Source organism: Toxorhynchites rutilus, chromosome 2 (genome assembly GCF_029784135.1).
Source record: "Toxorhynchites rutilus septentrionalis strain SRP chromosome 2, ASM2978413v1, whole genome shotgun sequence".
NCBI classification, from domain to species: domain Eukaryota; kingdom Metazoa; phylum Arthropoda; class Insecta; order Diptera; family Culicidae; genus Toxorhynchites; species Toxorhynchites rutilus.
Window position 1 is genome coordinate 62673957 of NC_073745.1, and position 13259 is coordinate 62687215.

The following is a 13259-nucleotide window of genomic DNA, read 5'->3' on the forward strand; positions in this document are numbered from 1 at the left end:
CAGAGATGTGATTTCTATCGTTTTTGAGTTATGATTTTTCCGATGCTCCAAAAAATCAAATTTGCGAATTTCCAAAAATGAATATCAAATTAAAGCCAACTAGCTAGTTTTTTTTTGAAAAAATATAAAACTAGCAAAAAATTGGATTTTCCATGTTTCCTTTTCATTAAGCTATCGCAACCAAAACATCTTAACTATAAAAAATCATAACTCAAAAACGATGAAAATTACTTCTCTGTTTTTTCGGATATGATATGTAAAAAAATCTCAGCTATTAATAAAAAAAAATTAAAAGATATAGCGCCCTTGGTCCCAAAAACATGTAAACGATTAAAAACAAAAACAATCAATAATTACAAAAACAAAATACAACAATTCTGCAAGTATAATATATAAAAAAACTATTTTTCGCGAAAATTTGGAAACCACTGTATCAGTTTGGTGTTGAATGGCGTATATAAAAAAAAAACAAGTTGAGTACGTATGACGCGCGTAACTCAAGAACGGATCGTCTAATTTGACCTGCTATTATTTCATTGTGTTCGTCTCCGCTCATTGAAACTTTACGATGAATAAAATTTGAGGATTTATAAAGATCTATAAACTTTCAAAATGAAAGTGATGAATGAAAATTGACTTCCGTGTACGTCAGAAACGTCAATACGTGAGATATTTCATGAGAATAGGATTTATTGGGTGAAAATGTCTGGATTTTGCTTTGTTCATTTTTAAGATATGTACTTCCAAAATGAGAAAAGTAGCGTTCCCGAAAATTTTATATTTCTTGTTAAAGAGTCTGAACTTACGAACAAAATAAAAACCTGAAATCGCTTCGTGCAGGACAACTCAAAAACCACATATTTAAAGTTTTCGTTTAAAAAGATTTAGCTTTCATTTCCCCTCAAGAAATCGTAAATCGGTCAAGTCAAGTCAAGTTACAAATTTTCGAAAATGACCGTATTGGTAAAAAAGCTGATTTTTCGGACCTCCCTAGTTCTCAACGATGGACCCTAAGAGTGAAATAAAAAAATACGGGTTTACGGGTGCTCCCGTAGCCGAGTAGTTAGCGTCATTCGAATCCCGTTCTGGTCGGAGGGGAATTTTACGTCTTCGACTTGCACTGCGGTCTCGCGTATTCTAGGGCTTGCCACTAAGAAATACATTCAAGACGTGTTATTTGGCATAGAAATCACAACTAAGTACTTGTACAAAAGACGCAAGTAATACTACATTGAGTGGGCGAAATTCCTCTAGAAATGTTAGTGCAATGGAAGATGAAGAAGGGTCTAACAATTTTCGGAGAGAAATAAATGTAGAAAGTGTGAGCAGAATCCAAGCATTTTTTTTTTCAATAGATCCATTTATTCTATGTAATAGAATAACACGCTTTTTTGCACGATATGAAAAAACCTTGAACGAAAATTATGTCTTGTAATGACTTTATTTTATAATGATAAGATCTGGTGTGTTTTCAGTATTCATATATCATCAAGTAATTATTTTCATTCAATTTTCGCCTAAATTAGCCTCGTACAGAATTTATAGGATTTTTCAAAACTGCTTTTCGATTTGCAGTACGATTATTATTCATCAAATTATTCACCATCAATTACGAAGGGAGAGTTTTTCATTCATATCTCAGTATTGAAAGGTCCTACAGGAACGTCATATGAATCAAAGGAAAGCTGATTGAGAAATTTTATTGGATTTTCTATTGGCTTAGTTGAAAAAAAAATGTGTTTGGTCCACAAAATCGAAGTTAATCAAGACGTACAGATTAGTACAGATTAACTCTTCTACTGTAAACTTCATTTCCAGATTATGTGGGTCGATTCATTCGTCGATGGAATTTATGATACAATTTTTCCGATAACTTGTCGCTAAGTGCTTCAACTTTTGCTATTTAAGATTGGACAGAAAAATGCCATTCGGAGATGAACAAATATCAAAATGGGTCATTCAAACATTAAACCTTTATCATTAAAAATCGGAGTGATCATAGTGATCGGCGAGAGACAAAAAAAATATGGTGATACAACCGACTAAACCACATGCAATTTACGATTTCATCATTCGCTACTCTACTGTACCACCTACATACTCTATTATAATAGCTTCCATGCTCACGTGCAAAGTGATCCAGATTTACCTAACCGAAAACAGGTGAAAAAACGGAAATTTTGCTTTCGTTGCTTCAATTTTTACTCAATCTATCGTTTGCTGCCTTACTGCGCGGAGCACAACAAGGCGCACCAACCAATCAATTCCGATCTCTTAATGCGAAGATTCGTGTCAAGATAGAAAACAAAAATCGAAACAACCGGCGAAAAGCGGTATTGGAACACGGGAGAGCCGAGTGAAATGAATCGGGCAGGAGAAAAAAAAAACATGGGTCATGCCGTAACTGAGGCATGACAAACAAGAAAAGAAACGTGACATGGTGGAGAAATAAACGTAAGAAGTCACGTAAAGTGACACAGAAAATATTTTGTTTTTCGTTGTGCCATACTACTTTTTTGTGGAATCTCTAGATTGCGAGGGAACAACGGCGTTGACACGCTGTTGTTCGAACTTTGGCGGTTCTTATCTATGGCGAGCTAGATGTGAATAAAGAAAAAGCCTACCTTTGTGAACTATGACCATTGATGTAAATAAGGAAAAAAGTACACACAGAGAGATGAAAATTCACACAAACTAAAAGTCAATACATGGAAACGAAAAAACAAACAAACTGTACACAAACTAAAACATAAAGCTAGCAAGCCAAACACAAAAAAAAAAACCCAGTAAGTAAAATACACATCAGAGGATCTGTTTTTCGTTTGTGCTTTTTTTTGTTTTCTAATCACAACATTTTGTTTTTAAAACCTTGGAAGGGCGGTCGATTGGAGTGACCGCTGCTACCGCTGCTAGTGGTGCCGTTGCCACCGCTGCCTGGTGGCGAATCGAGCCCGGAGCGCAGCTCGGGAATAGCCACCACTGGTGGCTGGGTTGCGAAGCCGCGTCGGTGCGCAATACCATGCTCGTTAGTTCCGGATTCTTGAGTGGTTGTTTTGAGGGACGCAGCAAATCGCGATCGCGTTTTTGGTGGTTTTTGGTTGAAGAAAGAGGGATAAAAAAGGTATAGCAGCAGCACACGAAAGAAACGGGGTGTGGTGTGGTACACAAAAGCATAAATTTAAAAAAAAGTGTTTGTGAAATTGGGGTGATTTTCATGTTTTTTTTTTTTGGATTTGGAATCAATACGAATTAATAAGAACAACATGGCCGATGACAATCCGAGAGAGAGTGATTAAGAAGTATTGACGGGTTTAGCGAGAGGAATTCCAGTGGTGAAATGAGTAAAATTTTGTATGATACAATAGATGTGGTGAACTGGTGATTGTGGTGAGCGTTTGGATGTTTTTATTTTTTATAGAGCAGCGCATGATATATTTTTTCATAATGTCTTTTCATTCATTTTTATATTTTGTCTGTTTTTCTTTGTTAATTTTAATTTAATTATTTTTTTTACGTTGTTTTACGTTTTTAGATTTTCTTTGTTTAATTATCAATAATCGAGTTTTCAAGCTGTTTGATTGAATTTAAATTATTTATATTATTAACTAGCTGACCCGGCAAACTTCGTCCCACCCAAAATTTATTTTTCGTCCACGTTTCACGTCCATGTTTTCTAAATAAACGCTGTTCATGGATCCAATCGCAGAATTATTCATTGATTGATCTTCTAATCTACCCTTTAAAATTACCTTTTACCATAAAATTCCTAGTACTTCTATCAAAACTCGATATTATAATATCAGATTATTTTCAGACACAATTCTCGTTCAAAACAAAACTGTCGATAAAGTGAATAACATAATTATTCAATAATCACCCATCGCAACCTATGGAAGTACCCATCGATCCAAATTACAAAGGACTTGTTCATAAGTAATAGATTCATTTAAGATGGTCAAAGACATAATTTCCAAGCTTGAATTGGATCCAACGTTCTCTAAATGTATCATTCAGGTAGACAAGACGTGGGTTTATGGACACGAAATGCAACTCGAACAGTAGATGAGTAAATGGCAATCCAACTATTGAGGAACTTTTCTACGATTCGATCTTTAGCGAAAGCTTTCCACATTTTTATTACATATCTTACATCTAACGTCTTTTCAAACATATCTAAAAAAATAAAAGGGTGGTGTTTAAGATACGACCGCATTGTTGACGTAGAACTGCGAAATCATCTTATATAATCCGATATTGTTTTCGAATGAAACAACAACAATGAAGTTTGTTTCTGAGAAAACCTTCCTTGAATTCTCAGTCAAAACAATCAAATTTAGGTGATTTTTGAATCCTAATGTGACCGATCCGCACTAGTTTGCGCTTTTTTAAGACTAAACTCTGTTCGTTTATATTTTCGACCATAGTCAAAATGCACTATTTATACTCTAACGACTGCGTGAAAGCTGTGCAAGGGTGGAATTCAAAACGCAAGGATTCCTTTCTCGTTATCTTCCTTCGTTATTTGTATAACAAAGTGAGAGAGTGTGTTAAATAATAAAGGTTTGAAATTATTGCAACTTATTCGTCTCTAGTAAACTCTCAGCCTTGAGAAAGACCATTTTGGACGTCTTCGCTGTCCATTGGTTGCTAGCTTATTGCTGGTACATTCGTTTCATTAGTTGCTCGTGATTGACGGCACGGATAGATGAGCGCAGAAGTACACAGGACAAATGTATGAAAAAAGGAAGCATTTACCAACTTAAATTTTGTATGGAGTATGGAATTGTAATGTATAGCAAAGAAAACAAATCTCCGGGAAATTCCGAATCGATTGATATGCATATCATCAAAATTCGTTCGCAGCAAAATAAGTTGTTTATGTTAACTTCATACCATAAAAACGTTTTTCTGTTTTCTAGGATCTAGGTTTTCTAGTTATCCTTGCGTAGTGATGTAGCTGAAGCAATATTTATTTCAGATCTACTGCTCTCGAATAACGATTGCTGCGATCTACTGAGTAGCCTTGATATAGACATTCGTCGTCATAATTTTCTTCACCCTTCTGTTGCTCGGATTAATTATGGTAGAAATGAGCCTGTCAATGGTATGTGAAGGGTGTTTAATCAATGTTACAGTGTTTTTGATGTTAATTTATCTCGGTCAGTCCTCAAAAAATTGTAGTCTCGGTTATGTTAAATTCTTATTTTGTTATTTTGAAGTGCACTGTAGTTAGTCATATTGTCATTTTGTGTCGTAAACAAGTGTCTAGTGTTGTGATAGAATAAGCTGTTTCTTTGTTAGTATTAAGATTGTGTCGTTCGGACTATTGTATTCTGTTGACACAAAAAATGAGCAGGTTTTATGCCCATTTTAGAAAAAAAGCTTTTAGCACAATAAAATGGGATTTTCCCCGCTTTAAAACAAAAAAAAAATTAACATAATTGTGCATAAAAATAAGAGTATGTATTATCCTAAGACTGATGTTTTTCCAGTTACATTTTACAAAAATAAATTATTGGATTATATTAACTCAGCAATTTAATGAAAGGAGGATCTACTGGGAGAAGGTATGTATTTTGTGGTCTAGAAAATCTACTTTTTTACCAATGCGCTGAAAAAATATACTGCACCTCAAAGGTATACTCTTTCAGGCAAAAGCCTTAAATATGTTTTAATTTTTTTAGGAAAGTTCAGACTTTTTACATGAAACGTCGAAATTTCGGGAATTGTTATTTTGACGTAGGAATACGTCTTTCAATAAGGATGCCAAATCAGAAAACAGATCACGTTTTTATGAAATAATGTTAACGTTAATAATTATTTCTTCTGCGAACGGATTTTAATGATTTGAATTCCAATCAAATAGAAAAGATTTCTAGGATTTATTTGATATGCTATACATTACAACCCCCTAGTCTGTAAATTGTGTTTCAGTTGAGGAAAACTAGAAGCATTCCCATTTTCCCAAACATATGTTCTGGAATTCCTGGAGCAACTTATACAGCCATGTGGTACAGTTATCATATACCATTAGAATTGCGAAGCCTGCTGTGCAAATTAGTTGCGTGAATGAAAGATATTATTCCGCAGTGCAATCTTAACCTTTTTTATATTTTTTGTCCTGAAATCATAAGAGACTCGATGGAAAGATGAATCACGTCGGGTTCCACACCGTCAAATAGAGAGTGTTTGTGTGTGATTGAATCATATGTAATCATCATTGATTTTATGCGTTACCACAGGCAGATGACGGCGGTGGAGCGTCGCGGGTTACATTTAGCGTCCTGGCTTAATTGAGCCGCCGAGTCACATCTGGCACTCAAAATGGTTAGCCGCCCAAATGTAAAAAAAGAGTTGCACTCGCATTGCCGTCCATCCATGACACAAACTTCTGAACAGAAGAACTCAGACTCACACAACTGAGTTGTGTTGAATGTGGATTTCAAATATAAGAACCGAGGGGATCTATAATGTTGTAATATGTGGTACCATGCTACAAGATACATAATCACATGTAGCCGCAGTGTACGTCAGCGACAAAAAAACTGCCACGATCGATGCTGAATTGATCTTCTGGAAGAAAAACTTTCGCGATGTATATCCAGTGCATTGCGCACATTGACAAAAGCGAAACAAATGCGACATACAGATTGCCCTAAAACATGAATCGGCCATCTTTAGCTACTTCTACAATACTGATTAGCCTTTCCCAAGTCACAAGAACATTCTACGAAAAAATAATTATAAAATTTCGATGCATTCTAAAATACTATTCGAAGTGATAAATAAGTGAATCGTATAATATAATTCCGTAGTCCTACGTCAATGCACCCGTGTTGTCGTCACCCCCTAAACATTAGGTTGGGGAAAAGCTATCCGGCTGGTCCATTATTTTCTCGATGCCTGGCTTTGATGATCAATATTTCGCGGAATATCGATCATACAATTTCAAGTTTAGGCTCGTTTTAAGGGTGACATTTCACACTAAAAAAACCTTTGAAGTTTTTTGTCTGTCCCATTCAGTTGTGAGTTACATGGTGTTAACAATGTAGGTTAACGAAGAAAAAATTGGTACATTTTACACTTCTTCTTTTATAAAGGCGAAAATGAAAGCCAGGCTGCTGAAATTGTGGATGGTGTTTATGGTGCCGATACTGTAACAATAAAATACGTGCAATTTATTTTTTTAGTTTATAATTATTTAAAAAAAAAAAAAGTTTTTAGTTGAATACACTATATTTAGATCTCTATAGTCAATAAATGGGCCGTTTGAAGCTAGCGGTTGAAACGTTCCGAATTGGTCAGAGGTGTTGTGTTCCACCAGGACAACGTAAGGCCACAAAACTCCGGGAGCTTGATTGGGGTGTTTGAATGCATCTACTACATCTAGCACCAAGCGATTACCTCCTCTTTCTCGCATTGTAAAACTTCCTGAGTGATAAGAAATTAGGATCAAGAGAAGACTGTAAAAATCCATTTCCAAAATTTTTTTCTCCAATAAAGACCAAGACTTCTATGAGAGAGACATTATGGAACTTCCCTCAGAATGACAACAAATTTTCCAACAAAATGGTGCATATTTGAACCAAATCGGAGAATTCGAAGCAGATTTTGAATTTCATCCAAAAATAATAGATTACTTTTTCCCCAACCTAATATTTCATGTAGAAAAGTTAGAACTTTCCGAAAGCAAGTAAAACCACGAAAAACAAACATATTTAAAGCTTTCGTGTACCTTTGAGGTGCAGTGTAATATTTATATCCGAAAAGTCCATCAAAATACCTTTTATCTGCACTCAAAAAATCGTAAATCAGTCGACGGTTTAAAAGGTTTTTTTTTCAAAAATTGACGTATTGGCAAAAAAGCCGTTTAAAATTACCCTAGCTCCGAATTGATCCCCGCAGGGTCCGGGTGAATTAAAAAAAATCGAGTCCCAAATTTGGTGATATGAATTTACTAAATATAATGATATGAAAATGTAAAAAGAACTTTCTAGATAGTCATAATCATGAGGAGAAAAAAATAACAATAGGACAGCGTTAGAACTTTACTATTAGCTTTTTTAGCTGTTTTGATTTTTCTGCATGTTATTTATTTTGAGTGAATCATTGCCACACACTGCAACTGAATTTAGATGTATATTTAATCATTGTTGGTTTTGTTCATATCATTATTAGACGGTTGACATTATATTGCGTTTTCATTATTTTTGGTTCACTGTTGATATTATTGTTTTTTGTTTCCCAAATGAGGTTTGTTTTGTTATATATTTCCAGACGCATTTTCGTGATGAAGATATGTGTAAAAAAAATCTAATGACAAAAAGATGACTTGAATGTACAACGAAAAATATAACAAACTAAGTAATTGCTTAGTATATGTTTGTATGAAATCAAATAGAGAAAACCCGTTCGAAAAATTCGATTGAACGAGTGTAGAGCATTAGTTTAGTTGAAATTAAAGCGCGACACATGTGATATCCTCTCAGCACAGTTAGTTCATCTTCACATTGAGCTTCACCAATGTTATTCCAGATTTCAAAAATGTATCATACTTTCAAAAGATAACCAAAATAACCAAAAACAACCGATAATCGTTTCAATAAAAGCATGAGAAATCAACGTTCGCACTGGTAAGAAGCAAACATAACGTGGTAACTGAAAATGAGATCATCTGAACTGAAACTGGACATCGTTCTATCTACGAGAGCGCGGTGGGGACGAGTATTGTAGCTTTCGACTTCAATGTTGTTTTTTTTTCTCAACGAGTGTAATTTCAAAGAATATTCTACTAATAGCTCGTGTGACAGCGATAGTGTTTACTTCTCAACAAACTCTACTACTCCAAATACTCGTTCCAGTTATACGAACTACTTACTCCTCTACCAAGTACCAAGTACACCACATGTCGCGTACAAATTTCAAGATGCAAGTTAAAAACTAATAACTGATCCAACGTCAAACAAACATATTCTAAGAAGCTTCAAGTTTATGATATCATATGTAGTAGTACTGAAAGCAAAACATATTTACAAGTTTCGCGCACCAAATCAAATAATCGAAACATAACATGTATTGTACCGAATGAAGCTGATGCATGTTTGTAATATGCCAATAGACCCCTCCTTTATTTTTGGGTGGATAAAACCAGATACAAATAAATCAAATCACTAATTTTACAAATGTAACCCATAACAGATGGATGTCGGATTGACTGATGACGATACGAAATAAACAAAAACCGAACAAATTTACAAAAAAGAACATGGCAGGGTGAACATTCTGCAAGACGAACGTAAAATGACGTGACGATGATATCATGATTTGGCACAGAAGTTGTAGTAGTGGACAGAGATAGGATGGTTGATATTGTTCGTATTTTGTAATTTTGCATTCCGATTGGTGGTGGTGCCGATTTAAAACGAACGATATCAATGAAAAGGCCAGAGTGGGCCAGACAGATTGATAGGGTGATAAATATAAAGAGAAAACTTGATCTTTTCGGCGATAAGCCATCGAAATGGAGAGTTCATTAAAAAGGAAAAGTAGGACAGATATGATTACAGATGGTGTTTTTATTTGTTTTTTTTTTTGTATTGTAAACATGAAAACGCGCGCGCCAGGAAATGGACGACGGTGAATGTAAATAAATCAAAGTATAATTCGATTTTATCATACGAAACTCACCTGCTACCTGCTGCTGTTCCATGCCGGGATAGCAAACACACTTGGCCGGATGAATCTCGAACAGGTTGAACAGATCGGCCAGTAGGACTACCAGATTTTGCTTCATCGCCCTGTGGGTGGTTGGAACGGAAAAAAGGGGGGAGGCATATGTGTGAGAGTGGATCGTGCAGGCATGCATTCAGTGTGAATATGTATGTGTAGATGTATACACTCATCGCAAACGGAAGAGATGACTCACCCTCGCATGTAGGTAATATCCTCTGGCGTCATGTGGAACACGGTGTATGGCAAATTGCGCTCGGAGAAATTACTAACTATGAGGATGTTGTGGATAGAATCCTGTAAAAGACACAGCAAACGTTGTTCAAAAAACTTTCTACAAATATGTGCTTAAAAATAATTTTATGCTTATGCATGGCTCTCGAATTTTGCTTATACATACAGACTGCTCACGGAAGAAATTCTTATGGGTAAAGTCAGAATGATTCCTAGCGACAGCTTTTCAAAAGTGGCAAACGATTTAAAATGAAAAAAGTAGCGTTATGATGGAGTACCTCCTCCATAAATTACTATGTGTTTACTGCTAAACTGTAGGACACTATATAATATTTTTTGATTGATTATGCTTGGCGGTAGTGTTGTAATTTTTGAAAATAGATCATCTCTCTCATGATGAATTCCTCAGTATTCGAATGAATTGGATGTCCTCTTTCTAAATAGCTGGAATCAAAATACACATGATTCTTGAAAGGTAAAGTTTTGTTTGTACAAAAATTTTTATAGTTGTTTTTCAGGAATTGCCTTCAATTCACGCAACGAATCCGTTTTTAAACGGTTTTATTTAGCTTGCCCTGTAACCTGTTTGTATGTTTGTATGTTTGTATGTTTGTATGTTTGTATGTTTGTATGTTTGTATGTTTGTATGTTTGTATGTTTGTATGTTTGTATGTTTGTATGTTTGTATGTTTGTATGTTTGTATGTTTGTATGTTTGTATGTTTGTATGTTTGTATGTTTGTATGTTTGTATGTTTGTATGTTTGTATGTTTGTATGTTTGTATGTTTGTATGTTTGTATGTTTGTATGTTTGTATGTTTGTACAGGGAAACTTCGATATAACGTACCCTCGATATAACGTCACTCGATATAACGTACACCTTTTCAAAGTGTAAAGGAAATTTGTTTTCTGATAGAACAATGAATTATATGTATTGTGATGCTAAAACAAGTTTTGTACCTTCAATCAATCTCGAAATACAGCTGGTTTTGTGATTTCAGATTCTAAATGAATCAAGCTTTAATCAACAGTACGAAGGGAAACATCATGAGAAAGGCTGGCTTCTGATTGAAGTTATTCATTAACTTGACTAAAACAGCAACACAATAATGTATTATAGACTACGTTTGTGAGTACTTTATCATGCTTCGATATAACGTACAATTCGATACAACGTACAATTTTGAAAGTGAAATGTACGTTGTATCGAAGTTTACCTGTAACATGTTTGTCTGTAGCGCTGACCCACATTAATAAAAATTTGACCCCCTTCCTGTTGACCGATTGATCTGAAATTTGGAACACACCTTTATCTCTGTAGTCATTATAAAACTGCGTATTTCATGATCTTGAAAATCCAAGATGACGGCCACTATAAAATGGCGGATCACATATTTTCTCAAAACCTCTTCAATATGAGTTTTCCAATACCCCATCAATATGGATATCAAATGAAAGGGCTTGACTAGTAGAATACGGTTATTTAAGAAAAATGCAAATCCAAAATGGCTGACACTACAAAATGGCGGACTACATATTTTCTCAAAACCTCATTATTATGGGTTTCAAATGAAAGGGCTTGACTAGTAGAACACGGTTATTTATGAAGAATGCAAATTCAAGATGGCTGCCACTACAAAATGGCGGACTACATATTATACCAAAACCCCGTTAATATGGGTATCAAATGAAAGGGTTTGACTAGTAGAACACCGTTATTCATGAAAAATGCAACTACATATTTTCTCAAAACCCTATTATTGTGGGTATCAAATGAAAGGGCTTGACTAGTAGAACACGGTTATTTATGAAAAATGCAAATCCATCAAAATTCTACCAAATGGCGAACTACATGTTATATCAAAACACCATTAATATGGGTATCGAATAAAAGGGCTTGACTAGTAGAACATAGTTATTTATGAAAAATGCAAATCTATGATGGCTGCCACTATCAAATGGCGGGCTGCATATTTTCTCAAACCCCTATATGGGTATCAAGTGAAAGGGCTTGAATAGTAGGTCACAGCAGATCATGAAAAATCCAAATCCAAGATGGCCGCAATCACAAAATAGCGAATTACTTTATTAAACGGTTTTATTTAGCTTGAACTGTTCGTATGTATGTTTGTATGTCTGTAGGGTTGTCCCACATTAATAGAAATTTGACCAATAGGAACTGACCGAATTTATAAAATACCTTTATCTCTGCTGTCATTTTAAAACTGCTTATCTTGAAAAATCCAATTTGGCCGCCGCTACAAAATAGCTAATTCCATATCATCTCAAAAAAAAGGTTGATTGAGATATGTGTATCAAACGAACGAACTTGACTTGGAGAACACACTATGTATTTTATGCAATCCACTCAATATAGGTATCAAATGAAATTTTCTTACTGATAGAATACAGTACAATGGTTTTATTGTAGAGAAATATTCTAATGAAACAGATAATGTACTTAAAACTAGAAAATAAAATAAGTAAAAAAAACTTTTTAAGTTAAAAGTTTTAATTGTGATTAAACATAATAGTGTACTAAAAGCTAGAAAATAATTAGGCAAGTAGCAGTTATCACACCTCTCCTTCATTAGTCTAGGGCATTGATAAGACTAATATAAAATCGTGGTGTGTTGTTCTCATCAATTCAAGGCTTCATTGGTATTGGCTTCTGACCATGATCTCTCTCTATTCCCTTCCCCTTTTCTCTTTTCATCTGTTTGTTACTCTCTGCTCATTTCTTTCCTTCTCTTTGTTTACCTCTTTCTTACTCTTTCTCTCCTTTGCCTATCTCTTTCTCTGTCCATCTATTTCTTACTTTCTCTCTCTCCCTGTACTCATCTTTTTCTCCCTCTTTGCTCATTTATTTCTCTCTCTCTGTCCATCTCTTTCTTATTCTCTCTGTTCATGGTTTTCTTACTTCATGAACACCTCTTTCTTACTGTCCATCGCTTCCTTACTCTCTTTCTGCCCATTTTTTTTGTTGTTTTCTCTTTGCGTATCTTCATCTTGTTCTCTTCCTGGCCATCTATTTCTTATTTTGTCTCTCTTTGCACATCTCTTTTTAACTCCTATCTTTATCTCTCCATGACCATTTCTTTCTTATTCTTTTTCGTATTTCTTTCCCTATATTTTTCTCTATCTCTATCTCTATCGCTCTCCGTCTCTTGTCCTATCACTCACTACCTCTTTTTCTCTCTACCCATCTCTATCTCCATCTCTCTCGGCGCTTTCTCACGCTATTAATCTCTCTCTTCTTTTCTTGCGTCATTTCGATAAATATTACATTCGGATGA

The 13259-nt window shown here is 34.9% G+C and overlaps 1 protein-coding gene across 32 annotated transcripts in view; it reads right to left on the reverse strand.

Annotated features, from left to right (window-relative positions):
* The window catches only part of LOC129766483 (patronin), a 194909-nt gene that overhangs the window by 70512 nt on the left and 111138 nt on the right, over window positions 1–13259 (reverse strand). For 31 of the 32 annotated variants that reach the window (XM_055767020.1, XM_055767017.1, XM_055767021.1 and 28 more), the window contains 3 exons: window positions 9926–10026; window positions 9688–9797; window positions 2869–3039 (listed from right to left, as the gene is read on the reverse strand). In XM_055767020.1, the coding sequence (XP_055622995.1) occupies window positions 2869–3039; window positions 9688–9797; window positions 9926–10026 (382 nt within the window). The remainder of the gene's footprint in view (window positions 1–2868; window positions 3040–9687; window positions 9798–9925; window positions 10027–13259) is intronic. The other variant, XM_055767034.1, reaches the window with a different exon arrangement.